This window comes from Squalius cephalus (genome assembly GCF_949319135.1).
Source record: "Squalius cephalus genome assembly, chromosome: 25".
NCBI lineage: Eukaryota > Metazoa > Chordata > Actinopteri > Cypriniformes > Leuciscidae > Squalius > Squalius cephalus.
The window spans coordinates 24,537,183-24,559,478 of NC_137146.1; the positions used below are offsets into that span (position 1 = coordinate 24,537,183).

A 22,296-nucleotide genomic window follows, 5' to 3' on the forward strand; every position below is an offset into this window, starting at 1 on the left:
ATATTTCCTCAATTAATTGATTAGTTGTTTGGTCTATCAGAAAAATGTGGATCAGTGTTTCCCTGTAGAGGGAAAAGTCTTTAAAGGGATAGTTCACCCAAAAATGAAAATTCTGTCATCATTTACTCTTCCTCAAGTTGTTCCAAACCTGTATGATTTCCTTTCTTCTGCTAAACACAAAAGAAGATATTTTAAAGAAGGTTGGTAATTAAACAGTTGCTGGTCCCCATTGACATCCATAGTATTTTTTTTTTCCTACTATTGAAGTCAATGGAGTCCATCAGTCGTTTGGTTACCGACTTTCTTCAAAATATCTTCTTTTGTGTTCAGCAGAAGAAAGAAACTCATACAGGTTTGGAACAACTTGAGGGAGAGTAAATGATGACAGAATTTTCATTTTTGGGTGAACTATCCCTTTAACCTGGTGCAGGCTTGATTCCCTCTGAATATCTTGTACAGTTGGGTTTCGACATGCTCCCTACATTAAACCAGCTGCCTGTAATGAATAAAACATTTTTTTTAAATGTTTTTAGATTTAATGATTTCCTGTTGCGGCTGCGATCAAGTTTCATTCTATCGCAGCTTGTTTAGTAACTTCACGAGCGTGTGTTGTCTGCTACGTGTGTGCGCCGTTCTCTTTGTTCCGCGCGCGCGCGCTTGTGTCGGCGCGCTGCGCTCTCTGCTCAATGTTCTGCTCCGTGTTTGCGCTGCACGTTCTGCTCTGTCGTTAACGGCCCAAATGCTCGAATCATGTACCGATCGGCGATCACGCACTGGAAAAGCAAAGTCCGCTCAAATAACGTGCAATTTAGAGGTGGATAAACGCAATGTAGAGGTGGATAAACGCACTTTGGAGGTGGGCAAACGCTATTTCCGAATTTTGGGAGGTGCGTAAACGGCGTTTACGTGCGTTTAGCCTCCACTACATCCCTGCTGGCGAGTGATAAAAGCAGTCTTATATTTATCCCCAGGATCCAACTCCACCTGCCAGTAACCACTGGCTAAATCAAGAGTGGAGAACCAGCAAGCTTTATTCAGACTATCAAGGGCATCATCGATCCGTGGCAACGGATACGCATCCTTCCAGGTTACATCGTTTAACTTACGATAATCCACACAAAAGCGGAGGCCGCCGTCACGCTTACGCACCAAAACTACCAGAGCTGCCCATGGACTATGAGAAGGCTGAATTATGTTATTTGCCAACATTTGCTTTACATGGTCAGCAACCTCATGTTGTAAATGGAGGGGAACACGACGGGGTGGCAACTTCACAGGCTTTGCATCCCCTGTATCAATCTGGTGCAGTGTCAAGTGTGTTCTCCCCAAATCCCCCTCCCCCTCACTAAACACAGACATATTTCTTCGCAACAGCTCACGAATTTCTATCAAGTCAGATGGAGTAAAATTCTTCTGATGCAACCCAAAATGAGCAATAAGCTTGTCAACAGACCAAGGCTCATTTGGGCCAGCCTCATCCTCACCCATGCCCAAATGTTCAGCCTTACAGCCCACCTCAATGTCCGTATGTAAAGTTCCCAACCTCATACCCCCCTTTAATGTGAGGGCATCTTTCGTTACATTAATCACTCGTACCGGCAGTCTACCCCTCTCCACCCTACAGACCACCCGAGCTATCATTACCTCACATTGATTTGATAATGTGTCTGATGGTTCCAACATACCCTCAAAACCGGCCATGAAGGAATCATCCACCTTTCCAGCAATGATTACCTCACTACGTGGGGGAATTACCGTATCTTCAAAGACGACCACGGTCCGGGGTTTATCAATATCTGCCGGGACAATCAGGGGGAACATTTTACCCATAATTCGACACTCATTTTTACCAAAATCCACAATGACACCATATTTACTCAAAAAGTCGAAACCCAAAAGAATATCCTTGGATGGTACATCAGCTACCAAAAACTCTGCGATTAATGCCAATGAATCAAACTGGCAGACTGTTTGCCATTTTCACAAAATCCCCATCAACCCTCCATTAGCTGCAGACACATCACCATGATATCCAGACAGTTCTGTTCCCCCTTTAGTAATTTCAAGCCAACGTTGTTTTGGTATAACTGATAATGTTGCCCCACTATCTACCAAGAGAAGGGAGTCTGACGCACCTATTTTGGCTCCGATGTATCCAGAGCCACCCTGGTTGCTTGCAGAGGCCGCATATGTACCAACTCGCCAGGGGGCAGGCAGCGGGCCTACAGTACCTGCCCCCTGTAGTTTCCCTGCGAGTATGGGCAGTCTCGTTTTATGTGTCTGGTACACCCACACTCCCAGCAACCACCCCCTGCCCCTCTGGCTCGATCAACAGCCCCTTGCAAACCACTATTCCTGGATTCCCGTACGGGTTCCCTGGAAAATTGAGAAGGAGTAGGGTTTACCATAGCCTGTTGAATGTTACTCACTGTTATATGAAGAGTTTTTACTTCCTGCCTCAATTCCTCCACCATTCCTAACATCATTTGCATTTGTTCATCACTCTTAGATTTATTCTCTACCACTTCCCTTACTTTTGCATCAGGCATCAGATGGGTTTGCTCCATATTCCTAAGAAGCTCTAGTTCAGAAGCAAGATCAATTGCATCTTCTAGGGTATCAGGTTTTGCTCTGCGCAGGCTAATACAAAAGTCACCAGATGCAAAATATGTAAGAAACTGATCTCTTGCCAACATATCACGAGTGCAATTATCGGCTGTGGGGTAAGCTTTAGTGGCAAGACGCCGTAAGGCATTTCCGAATTCTCTTGCGGTCTCATTATGCATACGCCTGCGAGCTGTAAATGTAGCCCTACTCCAATCGCTACTGTCACAGGGCTCAAAACATCTAGCCATAGCAGCTTTTAGCAGCACATAATTTCCTTTAGCCTCACTGGACAAACCACTATACATATCTCTTGCACGCCCAGAGAGCAGAAGAGACATAAATTTAAGTTTTAAGGGTTCATCCCAATTATTTACATCAGCTGCCAGATCAAATTGCTCTGACCAATCAGACCACTCTCGGCCTACACCAGTAAATGTCTCAGGCATAAAAACTGGCCGCGCAGTAGCTCTTAATGTTCCCACATCCCTTACGTGGTCTCCACCTTCGGGCACAACATTATCCTCCCCCTGTAGCATCTTTGCAACAGTGTCTAGGTTTAATAGGGTTAAAAAAAAAAAAAAAAAAAAAATCTCACCGCTGCCACCAGTGTAATAAACCTAAATCAGGGGCTAATGTTGTGGCTAGAGAAATCTACTCTATAAAGCAAGCAGCACCACGGGATTAGAAACAATAATCTTTATTTAACATAATTCATTCAGTTACCAAACATTTCAGAGACTGGGTCAGGTGCTAAATGTCCCAAATACCTATGTTAAGTAGCCTGAGCGAACAACACCACAATGGAGCATGCTACACAGAGGAAACCGCAAATAAATAGACAATCTAAAAGCTAGTATACACACAATAAATATGCAAAAGCTATAAAACACATCACCACCGCAAGACACGGCACACATTCACAAGGCACGTGCACCTAACACCCAAGACGCCATCAGACTGCAACATACGAACTTAGTTCATTCTAACCCTCCCACCCATCATGATATGGTTATACTGCTAGATTTAAAATCCCAAACACACACACACACACACATATAAAGTTTGGTACTTAACTCTCCCGAGAGACGAGACCCTCCCCCAGGGTCTAGGCTTTGGCGCTGTTTGGTCAAGGGGAAAAAGCAAACACCAATCCAGCGCTCGTGAGGCCTCCGAGCAAATAGCGGAAACGGAGCACCCCTCTTCTGAAAAGCTGCGGCGCCCAACGCACTCCTATACCCGGCCTTATCTACAGTTTAGCCCGCTACACTATCTTCGCAGCCGGCAGCCCTAAACAGCGTGCGAACGGCACCCACCCCCCAACCTTGAGTGCAGCTCGGCGTTAGTAAAAACACACCGCTTCTCAGAACCCCGCACGATTCGCTGTGCCCCTCTTTTTATCACTCTCTTCCTTCACGCTCATCAATGGTCAGGTGCAACAATCATTTAACTCAACCCACTCTTCCCTCAAATCCCTCCCCCCCCACACACACACAACAGTCATAACAGTACACTTTTCCCACATCACTTCATTACACATGGAATTAGTTTCCATTGTTATGCTGATGACACTCAAATCTATATTTCAACACGGCCAGATGAAAACGCTAAATTATCCAAATTGACAGAGTGTGTTAAAGATATAAAAGATTGGATGACGTGCAATTTTCTTTTATTAAATCCAGACAAGACAGAGGTACTAATCATTGGTTCAAAAAACCACCCACAAAACCTCTCACAATACAACTTTAACATAGTAGGATATCCTGTTACTTTATCCGCTACAGTAAAAAACCTGGGTGTTATATTAGACTGCAACCTGTCTTTTGAAAATCATATTTCATATGTTACAAGAACAGCCTTTTTCCACCTTAGAAACATTGCTAAGCTACGTAACATGCTATCAGTTTCTGACGCAGAAAAGTTAGTTCATGCATTCATGACCTCGAGACTAGATTACTGTAATGCTTTATTAGCTGGTTGTCCTGCAACCTCAATAAACAAGATACAGTTAGTCCAAAATGCCGCCGCTAGAGTTCTAACTAGATCAAGAAAATATGATCATATAACACCAATTTTATCATCACTACATTGGTTACCTATAATGTTCCGTATTATTTACAAGGTATTGCTACTGACTTATAAAGCCCTAAACGGCTTAGCTCCAGTCTATTTAACCGATCTTCTATCGCTGTATAATCCATCACGCTCTTTAAGGTCACTAAATTCGAGGCTTTTGGTCATACCTAGGATATCCAGATCCACCAAAGGAGGGAGAGCATTTTCACATTTAGCTCCAAAACTCTGGAATAGCCTTCCTGATACTGTTCGTTGCTCAGACTCACTCTCCCAGTTTAAAACTAGATTAAAGACGCATCTTTTCGGCCAGGCATTCATATAATACTTTTAATCTTACAGTTAAATCCGACCTCTAGTTCATAAACGCCAGAGGAGAACTGGCCCCCGACTGAGCCTGGGTTGGAGTTTTTCGGTTCCTTGCCACTGTTGCCTTTGGCTTGCTCAGTTGGGGATATTTGGATATTTTGGGATATTTAATTTAATGAATCAATCAACGATACTATTGATCAGCATTACCAAACGTGGACGTTCCACTAGAAACAAACATTGATGTATTGTTTTAATTTAATACTGTGAAGCTGCTTTGATACAACCTATGTTGTGAAAAGCGCTATATAAATAAACTTGACTTGACTTGACTTGACTTGACTTATTTGAGGGGACAGCCATTTGTGGTGTTCGAAACCATAGGGGACGTTATTGAGTGCACTTAGTCAGTCCTACATTGCACTGCAATGACGAGTGTACAACCGATGTACACTCAACAGCTGTCCGAATTTGCTCACTCGTTTTCATTCACTCCTTCAAGTGAACAGTATTAGTGGACTAACGTAGGGAAGAGTGAATGAGGGTGTGAGGGCAATTTCAGATTCAGTTCAGAAGTGATGAAAAAACAAGATGAATGAAGTTCGCTAATCCTGTCTCATGTGCTTCGTTGTTTAATAACTCCTGACAGATACCACACATTGGCGATGAGGTTTAGTTTTTTCCCCCCCCCACTATCTATAGCCGCTTTCCGACCAAGTAGTTACAGGAACTTAGTTCTAGGAACTGTCCACTTCTAAACAGTTCTCTCCCCAAACTCGGTTTTGCTGTTTGCGTTTGCACTGGCCAAGTGGCCATAGGAACTAGTAGGAGGGGTAAGGGAGTGACGCAAGCATGGTGACTTTTATTTTGACGGCGCGACGGACCTTTATTTTGGCGGCGCTGAGAACGCCAGAGCAAACAATGCTCACATTCTCTGTGTTTATTAGTTAGCGATCTGTCTAACAGTACTGTTTAATATGTTATTAGATAGAATTGTTATAGATAGTACACAGTATATGAAAAAAAAAGTTATTAGCCTATGCCGTGTGGTTGATGTGCTGCTAGCTGGGCAGATAAACATAATCATGTTTGGCTTGGTCCCCTCAAAGTTGCGTTGGATTTTCTCTTCAGCATAAAGGTTTAGAGACCCATCTATCACTGTTTTCCATGTTTGTATAGTTAGTTTCTGGAGTAAATATATAGGCTATAATCTGTGTGTTTACATTCTAGCTGTTTTAAAAATGGCAGCCAGGTGCTGGTGTTTTGCGTGCGTTCGGTCAATCAGCGTACACTAACGTCACGGGTAGTTCCTATAGTGCTGGTTCAGACCTGACTCTGAAGTAGGACCTAAATTATTTCCTCCAAACGGAGTTCCTAGAACTAAAATCATTCCTAGTTCCTGCGGTGCGAACACGCCGACATCCGGGTACTTTAGCCAATAGTTCTAGGAACTGTGAAAAGGTTCCTCCGGTCGGAAAGCGGCTTATACTATACGTTGAGAATAACATAGAGATAAAATATTGTGTTTAATTAAACTGACCATGAGATAATGTTAGCACCACAAATGACAAATATTTGGCCATCTTTTATTAACCTTATAACTGTTAAAACAAATTATAACAAGTGGAGCCTAAAAACACATTTAAACATTTGCGTAACAACACGCACACACACACATACACATACACACACACACACACACACACACACACACACACACACACACACACACACACACACCTAACCAACAGTTAAACTCTGGTAACCTAACAAGGCACAATATTTAATTAAATTACTAATAAAATAAATAAATATTAAATAAAAGGAAATAAAATCTCAAAGATATCACAGGTGTATATGCTAATGAATATATAGCAAAAATAAAATAAATAATACAAAAAAAACATTAAATGTACTTAAATTAAATAATTAATGAATCATTTGGCTTAGTCTGCTGTGGAGGAAGAGAAAGTTACTGATCGACTAAGGTGAACTTTATTTGTTACTTAGGTGGCAAATGAATGTAAAGATTGAACATTACGCTAAATTGTGCAGATCAACGCAATCAAACATTCACAAGGTCCATGTAACTGAATTGAAACCAGAAGTTACTGCACTGTACTGTGCATGGAATATTCAGCTCGTACTCCCAGAATTACAAGCGGAGTGACTATAGGGGCTTTTGCACCGGAGGAACCTTTTCATAGTTCCTAGAACTATTGGCAACTATTGGCAGAAGTACCCTGGTGTCGGCGTGTTCGCACCGCAGGAACTAGGAATGGTTTTAGTTCTAGGAACTCTTTTGGAGGAACTAATTTAGCTCCTACTTCAGAGTCAGGTCTAAACAAGCGCTATAGGAACTATCCAGGACGTTAGTGTACGTGGATTGGCCAAACGCACGCGAAACACCAGCACCCGCCATTTTTAAAACAGCTATATGTAAACACACAGATTAGCCTATATATTTACTCCGGAAAATAACTATATAAACATGGAAAACAGTGATAGAAGGGCCTCTTAACCTTTACGCTGAGGAGAAAAGCCAAACATGATTATGTATTTTTTTCATGATTATGTATTAGCTAGCAACACTGGACATCAACCTCACAGTACACGAAAATAACTTTTCATTTACTGTCTACTCTCTATGTACAACAGTTCTATCTAATAACGTATTAGGACAGGACTGTTAGAGAGATCGTAAACTATAATGAACACGAAGAATGGGTGCGCTGTGTGCTCAGGCTCTGGCTGGTGTTCTCAGCGCCGTCAAAATAACAGTGTCTGGTTTGTGTTCCCCGGATAGCCACTAGAGGTCCTCTTTCCCCACGGTGTCATTCACTACATTTCCCATCATTCTGTTCTGTGTTATCATTAATTCATTGCACGCAGCTGTTTCCCCTCACCTTGTTAGTGTCTGTGTATATATACCCTGTCTGTGTCAGTGTTTTTCATGGAGTCCTTGGTTAATGTCACACCACTTCCTGAGATCTGTTCTTTCTTGTTCTTGTTCGTTTCTTGTTTTTGGATTGCCTTTTTGGATTTTGACCCTTGCCTGGACTAGTGATGGGCAGATCGAGGCTTCGTGAAGCAATGAAACAGTTGAACCAAATGTGCCATATTGTTTCGAGGCTTCGAATCAATCCGACACCCGTCTCAACGGTGACACCTAGTGGTCACTTGCAGGTGTTGATCTGAAACAACCTTGACGAGCCATTAAAAAAATGTTTTTTTTTTTTTTATTATTGTATTTTTCTAATAGTGAAGCTTGTAACCTATAGGCTCCTCACTGTGCATAATGTTATTTTGGTCCTGCAAAATTAATATTAATATAAGAAATCATCCACAATGTCTCACTTTTTTAGAGATTTTTATTCAAAAATATTAATTTCTCTGCTGTGGAAGGACTTAGCCTACTTCTTTTTTTACAGATAATTTCTCCAGCCTTTGAAAAAATCCTCTCACAAGGGACACTTGTTGCTGGCATGCAAAGATATTTTTTAGCTAGGACATACACATGAGGAAAGATTACTGCTCTCTCTTTGAAGTAAGTTAGGGGATCATGAGTTCTGGGCAAATACGCATCGTTGATGTATTTTTTCACTTCCACTGTGGCATCAGCCGTAGCATTGTGTGTCTCATATGTAGACCTATAAAATGTATATTCACACAATATTATATTATATTATATTCACATTGAAGCTATTTTTAACATGATTGGCAGTTGTGATTGGGACATTAGATTGTAGGGCATAGGGCTATGGACTTTCTAAACAGTGTCCCAAAAGTTTGTAATTATATTTCAATTATAATTATATTTCAAACAATGTATCCCTTGCTTAGATGGCCCAGCAGTGTCAGTAGCAGGCCTAGGTACAGGGGTAATGATACCATCCTCTGCACCCTGCAAAATGGCAGGATGAGTGCTCCTCAAATGGCGCATCATGTATGATGTATTGTTGCAGTAGGCTAGCTGCCGATCACAATACACACATCTCACTTTATTTGGGGTTTCTAAACGGAAATGCTCTCACACCACAGATGTACGGCAGCTCTTCTGAGGACTCGGAGCCTCCATTTTATCTATCTATCCAAATCTATCTATCTATGTATCTAGATATGTATCTATAGATAGACCTACTGTATCTAGATATGTACCTAGATATAATCTATCTATCTATATATGTATCTATCTATCTATCTATAATCTATATGTATTTATATTTATATATGCATCTATAATCTATCTATCTATATATTTATCTATCTATTAATCAAGCTGTCTATATTCATATCTATGTATCTATTAATGTTTCACTATATATACTCTGACTGTCTCTAGCCTATCTGTCAATGTGTTGTGTAAATTTAAATGTAAGCCTAAATAGCCTATAACTCATCAAATCGCACTATGTCACTATATAATCAAAAATCCGCTATCTCAAAATCAAACTCCCAAACAAAAACCCACGAGGTCAATATGCGTTGATTTCACTTTTATACAGATGTGCGATTGTGTGGTCTGTTCCCGACCGTGTCAATCAAACGCTGATTCGGCGGACCACACCTGATGAAACACTTAGTGAAACACTTCAAGGTTCGTTTGGCCATAGTCACGTGACATGGGTGTTTTGAATCACGCTTCGGATCAGTGTTTCGAAACATCTGCGCTTCGGGATCTCGCAAAGCTTCGGAACGACTGTTTCGCGTCAGCCATCCCTAGCCTGGACTAGTTTGTGAGTACGGATTTCCCTAATAAATACTGCGCTTGGATCTACCTGTTTGTGTGCGTTCCGTGACAGAAGGACTCCATCATGTCAAGATCCAGCAGTACGGGGTTCCGTATCCCTCCCCCTACTAATGGGAGGAAGGGAATGCAACTTAGTGTGATTTCTCAAGCCGGAGAGGCGGAGCCTCATATGAACATTTTTCAATGCTTTGCGTTGTGGGCCCGTCTGACTGAGGAGACCATGGCGGTAAATTCTCCCGAGCCCCCTTCCATCGGACATGGACCGTCTTTTGAGGGAACCCGTCTGGACAGGTTTTCTGGGACCTGTGGAGGTCGCAGGAGAGGAGGTGCTAGAGGTGAGCCCCGGCACCACTCTCCGCTTCGGTCTCGCTTCGACCCTGGGCCGGGGATGCCCAACCCAGAGCTCCCTTCACCGCTGGTCTTGTCCAGCCCGGAGCCTGCACCTCGCCATCAAAGACGGTGGAGGAGGAGGAAGACTTCCTGCCTCCCCAATGAACCAGAGGCCGTCCCCGAACAGCCCGCTGTCATCCCGGAGGCCGTTCCCGAGAAGCCTGCTGTCATCCCGGAGGCCGTCCCCGAACAGCCCGCTGTCGTCCCGGAGGCCGTTCCCGAGAAGCCTGCTGTCATCCCGGAGGCCGTCCCCGAACAGCCCGCTGTCGTCCCGGAGGCCGTCCCCAAACAGCCCGCTGCCCACCATCAGTCCTGCCACGGCCAAGAGGGCTGTTTTCCTTTTTAATGCATTGGCTGTACTGCATGCATGGAGGAGACACACGTCTGCCGATCCAGAGACCGTTCACGTCACGTCTGCCAATCCAGAGACCGTTCACGTCACGTCTGCCGATCCAGAGACCGTTCGCGTCACGTCTGTCGATGCAGAGACTGTTCCTGTGCCGGAGGCTGTACCCGTCAGCCCTGCCACGGCCAAGAGGGCTGTCTTCACTTTTTATATGGTTGCTGTCCTGCGTGCCTGGGCTGCACACACCACCAAGATGGCAGCCTCCAGTCCGGTTGGAACCCCGGACACTGTTCCCGAGCCGGTGTCTGTTCCCGAGCCGCTGTCTGTTCCCGAGCCGCTGTCTCTTCCCGAGCCGCTGTCTCTTCCCGAGCCGCTGTCTCTTCCAGAGCCTCCGCCGTGGCCGCCCGAGGGGTCGTCTCCACCGTGGCCGCCCGAGGGGTCGTCTCCACCATGGCCGCCCGAGGGGTCGTCTCCGCCCTGGCCGCCTGATGAGAGATCCCCACCCTGGTCGCCTGAGGGAAAGTCTCCTTCCTGGCCGCCCGATGGGTCGTCTGCTTCGCCCTGGCCACCCGATGGGTCGTCTGCTTCGCCCTGGCCGCCCGATGGACTGTCTGCTTCACCCTGGCCGCCGGCTAAGCCGTCACCCCCTGTTTCTGTTCCCCTTCATGGACCTGGCCCCCCATCCCTCCCCCTGATCTTCCACCGTTCTTCTGTCTGGTAGCCGCTCCGTAGAGGGGGGGTTATGTCACAGTGTCTGGTTTGTGTTCCCCAGATAGCCACTAGAGGTCTTCTTTTCCCACGGTGTCATTCACTAAATTTCCCATCATTCTGTTCTGTGTTAAAAGCCCAAATTCTGGCGGTTGGATGTTTGTCAGCAACCGTTTCCCTACATGACCACTCAGTTCTTAGTTCCACTATGTTCTTTATTGTGGACAAAGGGACACCACTCATGGGAAGGGACCTAATGTCTGCACTGCATGTGTAAGGATTGAAAACAATCAAGTCCTTCCTCCTAATGCCCTTTTGTGCCTGTTTCTCTTGTGCCAGTCTTTCCCTGCACTGTTTCTGAGTCAACTGATTTTTGATGTGCTAAAAACTTTATACTCCAGGTAAAGCTGGATGAAACTAATGCACCAAAAAATTCACTGTCTACCACTCTTTGTTTGCAGTGCTGTGACAGAGGAATTAAATTGCTTACAAGCAGCTTGGGTGATAGTGTATCGACACCTCTGCATGGGTGTCTCCAATTGTTGTTACGCAGAAAAAATTAAATAAAAATAGGATGTGCATTGACCTCAGAGAGCCAAATAAAGCAGTGATCGTGGACTCTTTTCCATTGTTACACATGGATGAACTGCTCTCTGCTCTAAAAGGTTCTACTGATTTCCGTACCATCGACCTGAACAATGCTTACTATCAAGTGCCACTGCACAAGGACAGTCGTACTCTCACGGCCTTTATTACTCATAATGGACTGTTCCGTTTTTTTATGTTCCTTGTGGATTGGCTTCAACGCCTGCGGCATTTCAGAAGATGATGACCATCATCCTGACTGCCTTGTCAGAGGATGATAATTACCTGAACGACATTATCATCCACGGACAAGACATGTCTATGCATGAAAGCACCCCAAACAGTCTTGCAACGACTAGAAGCAGCTGGCTTGCAGCTCAATAAAGACAAGGGTTGTTTCAGGCAAACCAGCCTGCTTTTCTTAGTTCATACTGTTCAGCAGAGGGTCTTCTACTTGGTGAATCACAGGCGATTCCCAATGCCTGATTATCAGTCATGTTTACTCTACCTGCTTCTCTTGCAGATGATGCTGTTGCTCCAGCTCCTATTGATGATGTTGATGAGGAGTGTGTTGCTTTTCAAATTGCCGCCTGTTATTCTCTGTCTGTTGCTGATGTTGATGCTGCATGTGCTTCTTGCCCTGCTCTAACCAAACTTCGTACACTGGACGTGACAACTAGAAGCTGTCTATACTGGATGCAACAAAGCGACCATTGCGAATCCATTTGTCTTTCCTATGAGAAGTATCGCGACTGCTTGGATTATGTCACAAATAGAATGAGGCATCAGTTTACTGTCGGGGATTTGTCATGTTGCTCCCCATTCAGTGTAGACAACATCACTGATTATGAAGGGTTCTATTGTCTTCTGTCGCGTTGCATTGCACCGCTTGTGTCCAGTGTAGTGACGGTGCAAGGGACACAGAAAGTTGACCGATCCACTCAAGGTTGCCGAAAGACTGGGGGTGGGTACATGCGTTGTTAGTGATGGAAAGACATGGACACTGCATTTCCATGCACACCAACAACTCCGGCTGAGAACACTGCTCACTACACACACACTCATACCACTAGACCTAGATGTTCGGAAGCCTAGTTGGTTAAAGAAGTAGATGAACGAGAGAAACTTAAGAAAAAAGCCAGCATGGTCACAGGATCAGTGGTGTGGTGAGACAGTGATGTCAGGAGAGTGACGTCACCTTTTGATACAACCGACCCGAGTTTGACTCTGTCTTTTTACGATCCCTTTTCCTCTGGCATATCAGATTGGGTAGGCATTTATTTTTAAATAAAAAACTATTTGAAAAGTTCAAATAAAGTGACTAACAGCTATTCAATAGGCCTATAACTGAAATCTAATGTGGGGTTATAGTGTTGATTGGACATGACGTGTGCAGCTCATATTTTGATGTGAATACTAGCATATGCATAAAGGCTGATTTATACTTCTGCGTTGGACCTACGCCGCAGCCTCTACGCTGTAGGCTATGTGTCGGTTTTTATTTATACTTCTGCGTTGTTGTCCGCATTGACGTGCAATTACACATGCAGAGAGAGCATGTAAAACCCGAGGGAGGGGTTCTTGCAGACCAATCACAGTGCTTGCGGTCTGTGTAGAATTGATGCGTTGTTACATTTTTGGAGAGGTGCACATGAGGGTACACCATAGGCTACGCGTGCTACAGACAGCCAATGGCGTAAGTTCGACGCAGAAGTATTAATTGGGCTTTAGGCCCAATATATAACTATAGCTCCCTCCCTGGACCTTTGAGGATACCTTTACTGATCAGAAGGTTCAGTATGGTTATGGTTAGGAGTAGGTGTAGGGGAGGGCTTTAGGAATAGCAACAAGTAATGTATCCACTTATGATTTTAATAAATATAATCATATACACTGAATATGTTATTGCATACTGTTTTACAATGTAGTACATACACTGAGGTGCCAATAGTTTTTGCCACTATTTGCACCAAGTATAAATAGCATCTATTGCGACTTACACTTAGTACAAATAGCCTCTGCCTTTTTTATACCAGATTTTTCATTCTCTAATATATTGTACATTAGCTTTGCAATAATCAAAATGCATCAAAATAGTTTATTTTTTTATCCTTATTTTATGTTTCATATCAATGGTGTAGAAGACAGGCACGCACTGTGTGAATAATGCTTTACTTGGGAAACTTTGGCTATGTTTGGAATAACATACTACAAATTTACGACATATAGCAATACTTTTACTATTGATGCAGATTGTAGTTCATACCAGGCTTGGCAGAGCCCTATCACGCTAGTCATCTGCTTGAGAACATAAATCCAAACTATAAACTGGCAATACTGGAATTTATTAGCCATGATTACACTGACAATACATGTGTTTAAAAACAAGTTTACACTCCTAAAAATAAAGGTTCTTTATTTTACATTGATAATCTCATGAAGAACTTTAACATTGATGGAACCCTTCCATTACACAAAAGGTTCTTTAGATTTTTTAAATGTTTTTCACACCAAGATAAAGATGGCTCTTTTAAAAACTGTTCTCTGAATCATTATTTCCCTGAACTGTAATTATTGTTCTCACACTATGGCATTTTTTTGGTGTTTTTTAAAGTCACCATGAAATCAAAATTGACAATTCTTTATTTCTTTTTTTTTATTTCTTTTTTTTTTTTATGGAATTTATTTAATATTGCAGTATTTATTATAAATGATGTATCTGTTCAAATCCGTTTTTTTTTAATTATTATTATTATTATTATTATTATTATTATTATTATTATTATTATTATTATTCATGTGCACTCTTGAATCAAATAACTTTTCATTCCTCTTGCAGTGACATTTCTTCTCTTCTCTGATGACATGATTTGCGGTGCGAGGGTGGGAAAACCTGTCACTCAGTCACATGAAATCACAGCAAGAGCAAACTCCTGTGCACATGGTGTAGATTTTCTGCATGTGCACAACTGAGCTGCATTCAGGTCACTTCATCAAATCAACATCCAACCTATCACAACAATGTTATTGTTAAATAATTGAGTAATTTTACATCTAAGGACTGTGAGCAACATATATATATATATATATATATATATATATATATATATATATATATATATATATATATATATTGATTAATATCAATATTCATGTATTTTGCTTATTTTTTTCAAATTAATTTAAAAGTTAAGTTAGTATAGATTGATTCATTAGAAAAGCTTCAAATCAAAAGAGTGAATCATTTCTAAATCTGATATTTCTAGTTCTGATCTTAAACTGCTAAAAAATACTTGACTTGATTATTTATGTTATATAAATATCTTCAAAAATAGGTAGGCAATAATAATAATAAACTTTATTTTCTATAGCGCCTTTAAAAGTTGCATCTCAAAGCGCTTCACAAGAATAGAAACAAAATAAAACATACAATTTTACAAACAATGCATTAATGAAAGAAAAAACAGATGAAATAAAATACCAAATAAAAACATACTATCAAATGTTCGTTAAATAATGATAATAATATGGTAATTACGAACAATCATGTAAAAGCTACCCTAAACAAATGTTTTAAGGGATGATTTAAAAACACTAAGGGATTAAGTAACTTAAGTAATGGCTTAAGTAACTTTAAATATAATTTATATTAAATTATATTAATGATAGGGCCTAATATTAAATGGTAACGTGTGTCATTACTTCACATTTGGTGGCTATTATTTTTATAAAGAATGAATGAACTGAGATATACATTCTGATTGATTAAACTGACTATTTCTGTGTTTATATGCCTGCAAATACAGAAAGTATTTGCAGGCATATAATCTTACTATTTTTCTTGCTAAAATCTTAATATTTTTGTGTTTATATGCCTGCAAATACCTAGCATTTTTTTTTGCAATAGAATGAATGAAAGAATGAAACACTAGTCAAAAATCCTATTTAATTAATTGCCATTTTTCTCCTGTTCAAATTGCTTAAAATGACTAGAAAAAAGGAGAGAAGTGCCTGTGTTTTAAATGAATGTATGATATCCCGTGATTTTAAGTGATATTGTGCAGTCTTCATGTAAATTACTTACAGCCGCACTTTCTGTGTTCCATCTCAACCACTGACATTATGATGGGGGGCGTTTGAAGTGGCGAAAGCACCAGTCTATTTCCACTGGCTGTGGAGAAGGGGAGGGTCTTTTTTACCCCGGACCGAGACTGAATCAGTTCAGTACAGTTGGAGCCGGAGACAGACGCCGCATCGGCGAAAAAACACGCGCATCACGACGCGCGACTGGAAAACAAGACCCCGGCGGATGTTCGCAGAGTATTGAATGCATCCTGACTGCATTCATAACGCTTACTCGGTTATAATGTACTAATGTCTATTCCGCTACTGTAGTGGTTCTCCATCACCGCAGAACAACGTAAGCAAACGTTTCAAAAGGGATTTCTCTTACGGTCGATACTGATGGACGTACAAACGGATATGATGTTGTGAATGATCGCGATCATTTTTTCTGAGGACTGAGGGGAGAATCCGCGCACTGCAGTGACTCTACATTCAACAATGCACACGACTGGACTGTGGATGTGATGGATATTAGATATATGTCGGCAAACGACGAGAATACATCTGGGTTTTCATTAAGAACAAAGTTTGCTTGCATGGAAACATCGTTTTAATTGATAGTGTGTGTGCAGTTGCTCATTCACTGTAATTGAGTGGTTCAAGCCACACTATCCTTCAACAGATGAGAAGCAACCAGTTCCTGCAACTTCAATTGTCTGTACTAGGGGAAAAGAATGGTGTTTATGACAGAAATCTCAAAACATATCGGAACCATCCCACAAAAATAGTATCCCAGCCTGGAATCGTAATGAAAGTGTTGCGGAGAAAAAGAATAGTACTGTTTATAGCATATTTTCTGCTGTTACTTCTCACAATGCTGAACTTGGCTAACTACAGATGGACTAAAGAACCTCAACAGTGTAATCTCCAGATGAGAAGCACTCCGTATCAGGGAAGGTCGGACATCCGATTCCTCTACAGACCATCTCTTGCTAAGAAGAGACAGCTTGTCTACGTTTTGACCACATGGAGGTCCGGTTCATCATTTTTTGGAGAGCTATTTAATCAACATCCAGAGGTTTTCTTCTTGTATGAACCTATGTGGCACATCTGGCAGAAGCTGTACCCGGGTGATGCTGTGTCCTTACAGGGAGCAGCGAGGGACATGCTGAGCTCGTTGTACCGCTGCGATCTTTCAGTTTTTCAACTGTACAACAGCCCTGGGAGCAAAAACTTCACCTCCCTTGGACTTTTTGGGGCCACACTTAATAAAGTCATCTGCTCGTATCCTCTTTGCTCAGGTTATAGAAAAGAAGTAGTCGGGATGGTGGATGACAAAGTGTGCAAAAAATGTCCCCCACAAAGCCTCAGTCTTTTAGAGGAAGAATGCCTTAAGTACAACACTATAGTCATAAAAGGGGTCCGGGTTCTGGACGTCAATGTTTTGGCTCCCCTTATGGAGGATCCGTCTCTGGATCTGAAGGTGATTCACCTTGTGCGAGATCCCAGAGCCGTGGCCAACTCCAGGATTAAATCGAGGCACGGGCTGATTCGTGAGAACTTGCAGGTGGTCCGAAGCAGGGATCCCAAACTCCGTCGGGTACCCTTTGTGGATCCTGGCCACAAAATTAGTAAAAAAGACGGTGCAGATTACCATTCGGTTGGGGCTATGGAGGTGATATGTGATCAGACGTACAGGAGCCTGAGGACTGCCTTAAATCCACCCAACTGGCTGAAAGGGAAATACCTGGCGGTGCGCTATGAAGATCTGGTGGATAACCCTGTCAAAATGCTCCGGAATGTTTATCAATTTGCCAATCTCAGTGCCAACCTAGACATTGAGTCTTTTGCTCTTAACATGACTAATGGCACAAGCTCTTCCTCAAAGCCATTTATTGTGTCGGCCAGGAACGCGACACAGGCGGCCAGTGCATGGAGAACAGTGTTGAGTATTCAACAGATAAAACAAGTAGAGGAGTACTGCCATAATGCAATGTCCATCCTGGGTTATGAACGTGTAAGAACAGCTGGAGAAGCAAAAGACCTGAGTAAATCTTTATTGACTGCCTCCAAACTGTGACAGAGTTCTTGCACTAGAGATGCTTTCAAAAGCCCACCTGAAACTGTGGATTTGTTTGTTCCAATCAAAGTGCTTTTGAAAGATTTCACTATCACTTTCTGGAATGTCATAGCTCTTTGTGGTCATTCAATAGCATTGTTAGTTTTTTAAACGAACCAGTAGATGTTTGATACAGCAGCATCTGTGAACCACAGCTGGAAAATTTATATTGTACAAAACAAATGTTGCATTGCCCTTTTTCCCTTAAATGGATGCTTAAGGTTGTTTGGAATGTTCTAGGTCTGTTTTTGAGTTTCAGTCCATTTGCTGTATATTAAATCAAGAAATGAAAATGGAAAATGAGCAACAAAAATACTGATCAAAACTGTTATGCAGAATGCAGGTAATGTTATTTCTTTAGAATTAATTCAAAGACAATCATTAAAGTTCACAATGAATGCCAGTGTTATGTGTTGTTTAAGGCATATTTTCTCATTACCAAATAAAACGTTAAAGCAATTCTTTACAAAATCTTAAAAACTGTATTTCATTTCACTGCTTATAGTTCCAGGCTTATTTGATCAAGAAAGCCTTTGAGTCCCTTTTATGTCTACCTTCATCATATTAGGCGAAAATGATTGCATTTTAACGAAGTAAAAAAACAAACAAAAAACAAAACAAAACACTGTAGTTTTAGTTAGTTCTGAGAAAAGATCTAGCAGCATTTGTTGGCTGATTTGTTTGGGTTGGTGTTTTGTCATGTACAGTGTACATTGTGTAGTGACATTCAGACTATATATATATATATATATATATATATATATATATATATATATATATATATATACATACATATATATCAGAATATAAAAGTATATATAAAATAAATATATATATATTTTATGAAAATTGTTTCTTTTAGACACTATAGTGCATGCTTGGAAGAAAACAAATAGGACTAAACCACCAACTTTTCAGCCTAAAAAAAAAAAAAAAAAAAACATGAAATCATACAAATCAGTGTTAGAATGACCCTATTCTATAATAATAATATAATAGTAAACCTATAATAAGTAAATTGTTGGTTATATTTGACCCAAATTAAATGGCAAAACCTACCAAACAACATTTCTCTATTAAATGCAGTTATTTTGAACACACATTTTACTACTACTACTACTACTACTAATAATAATAATAATACATTTCATGTGGTTATGATAGCTCTCTGGATACTAAGAAGAGACAAGGGTCTTTCTTGTACCACAGGTAATTTTCATGGGTATTTAGGACTTCTTTACAGCTTTTATATTTCTCAAAATGAATGGATGTTATATAGAACCATATGTAATTGCTTATGGGTTCTGTAAGAAACAGAATGTCTTCAGCTAATCTTGCTTGAAAGTAAAAATAACATGACGTGAAGGCCAATGTGGTAATGCATACCCAGAATTTGTCTTCTGCCATCCAAGTTAGTCCACACACATTAGGAGCAGTGAGCACACAAACACTGCAAACCAGGGACACACACACCCGGAGCAGTGAGCAGTTATTTTGCTGTGGCGCCCGGGAGTTAGTTTGCCTTGCTTACACTCAGTCATTTTCTGCCAGTATTGAGAATCATTCCCCCAACCTTCGGGTTACCAGTCTGACTTTCAGACCATTAGGCCATGACTGTGCTAGCTACCAACACAGTCTGGCTACAAACAGACAAGAACACGCTTGCGCACAGTTTGTTCCCCATGTACATCATAATGACCGGGTACCACAGCATCTCTCTGCTTTCCTCTGATGATGTCTTGTGCAGTTGCCATGACAACAACTCAAGGAGGTGCAGCTATTATTGTGTATGAACTGAAGCAGGTGGTGAAGTCTCAACCTTATGAGAGAGAGACAACGAGAGATAAGCTGTATACACACTCTTGTTGAATTAATATATGGTCCACTTTTGGTGGCATCATCACATGTTGGAATTGTCCATGTCATGACTGGATTAGATGTTATGCCTGTGATATAGGTTTGACTGTAGTTTTTACATTGTGTCTCTTTCACTGCACTTAACAGCATGAATTATGTTCTCTGATACAGGAATAAGAATTACTCAGTGTGGATACAAGTTTTTTTTTGGCATTATGCACAGGATACTGAATTTTGATTTAGGCCTACTGCAGAATGACAGGAAGAGGAATATACTCAATTGACTCAAGTAAAATTTTGATACTTTGATTCCCTGATACTTCCCCCCTCCTCAGCCGGGTAGACATATTTCTCTCAATCATTCAACACTGCCATTGGATTTTAATTTAGTCATTCTGCACCACAAACATATTGTTTTAGGATAGCTTTATAACATCATACAGAATCATCATAATTATGGAATATGTTAGAGCATTCTGGGAAATAAAGTATATTCATTTATTAAAATAATGAAAATATCGATTAAATTAAATTTTTTATGGCATTTAAATTTTTGATACTGTGTAAAGTTAAGTGTATAATATTGTTTGAGTAATTTGTACTGAACATATGAACATCTTTTTGAATTCTATTCCACTTGAATTCGACTTCCTTTCAAATTCATTTTGAATTAAATTCTGAATAGCACCCAAACTGTGCCTATACTTCTAAACTGAATAATAATTTTGAATATAATAAGTTATTCTTATTCTAGTATCTGTCCTTTTTTTATTTTATAATATGAATTAATAGGAGAACCAAAACTTAATTTTATGTATATTTAAAGTGAGTTTTTGTGACATAATCAAGAAAAACCTTTTAAGAACAAGTGATTTGTGAAAATACAAATGGGTTAATACAGCAAACAAACAAACAAAAATAATGCAAATGTATTAATTAATACTTTAATATAATTACTTTTTGTTTGTGCATATATCACTGGTATTTGATTTTTAGGAATTTTTGCTATATTTAAGTTTGTTTTTCTTGTTTTAACAGAGGCATTTTTGCTGTGTAACAACACAGTTCTTCTGCAATCATAGTGTTACCCCCCCCCCCGAAATGTAAATGAGCCTGAACTTGAGTCTACTGGGGTCAAATGGACCATATCCAATGACCCATGCACTCAAAGAAAGTCCTTTCCGTCAATGGAAATAACCCACTGTTGTAAATGAGACACCAAATCTGGGGGCGGGGGTTCCCTTAAAAAGAGCCTCATGTAAGGTTTGATTATTCTCCCAGGTGAGATGAAGGTAAGGTTGTCAGTTACACTACCTATTTACATTAGAATAATGTTCAGAGTGCTTTTAAAACCTCAAGCCCTGCTGCTCCGTTTGTATGCTGGCAGCACAGCAGTTACCTCCAAGACAAAGGAAAACTACATCCGCAAAAAAACATCCCCTAAAACAACATTTGTATGAAATGAAGATGCGAATGCTAAGGATAACTAAATCTAGTCATGCTATCCTTCACTGCAGTTCTTCAACAATAATAAAACGCATTGATGGTAGCAATTTTATGCAAAGGGAGGATGCTTTTCTTTAATGCCAAATCATTATTGTGTACACAATACTAGACAAAAGTGTGAAAAAAAAAAAAAAAATACCGCTTTAAATATTTAGGGATATTGTGAGGGAATTGAATGTAACAAGATAAAATACCAAAGTTTTAGAACTGCTTAAAAAATATGGTAATGAATTATTTAACATTAATTAGGTATTCATTAGTGTAATGTATATTCAGCTGATTGGCACATTTACGGCGCTGCACTGTGGCGACGAGTGCCTACAGCACGTCTGAAATGTTTGTTTGTTTGTTTTATGGTTTATATGTAAGCGTCTTTCATCGCATAAGCCCCGAACTACACGCTGGGAAAGTTTGGTTGCTAAGTCAGAAGCGAGCCAACAAAGTCAAGATGCGTTTTGTTACGCAGCTTTTGTCTATCGTCTTGGCGATTCACCTGTTGCTGTTAACAGTCCTTTCACTGAGTCAGGGAAGCTATGCATCGGCCGCCGCCACAACATATGGGATTTTACGTTATACCCGGGATCAACTCTGGCAACTAAGGGATTTGCACAGCGGAAACTTTCCAGTCGATCTGCCAGATGAGTGTACACGGACATCCACAGCACCGAGGAAAAGAGGCTGGCGCGGGGGCGTACGGCGTAGAGTTCGCGCACGGGGGAGCAAGCCACCGCTACCTACGGTCATCCTGGCTAACACCCGCTCCTTGGTGAAGCAACTTACGGAGCTACGGAACGCTGTGAGGTACCTCTCAGAGTATCGGGAAAGTACGAGTAATAACTCAACACTCAGGATCACAGGGTTTAGCGACCCGATTAGACTGGACCGTGATGCACAGGTAACTGGCAAAATAATGGGTGGGGGAGTGTGTGTTTATATAAATGAGGGATGGTGTGAAAACTACACAGTAAGAGACTCCCATTG

At 41.0% G+C, this 22,296-nt stretch overlaps 2 protein-coding genes across 4 annotated transcripts in view; one reads left to right on the forward strand and one right to left on the reverse strand.

Annotated features, from left to right (window-relative positions):
• Positions 1–22,296, reverse strand: part of LOC307153992 (NXPE family member 3-like) — a 74,439-nt gene that overhangs the window by 29,876 nt on the left and 22,267 nt on the right. The gene's annotated exons all lie outside the window — the stretch shown is intronic.
• On the forward strand, positions 15,883–18,418 carry chst2b (carbohydrate (N-acetylglucosamine-6-O) sulfotransferase 2b). The gene has a single exon (XM_079863612.1). The coding sequence runs from the start codon at positions 16,516–16,518 to the stop codon at positions 17,911–17,913; it is 1,398 nt and encodes a 465-aa protein (XP_079719738.1). The 5' UTR covers positions 15,883–16,515; the 3' UTR covers positions 17,914–18,418.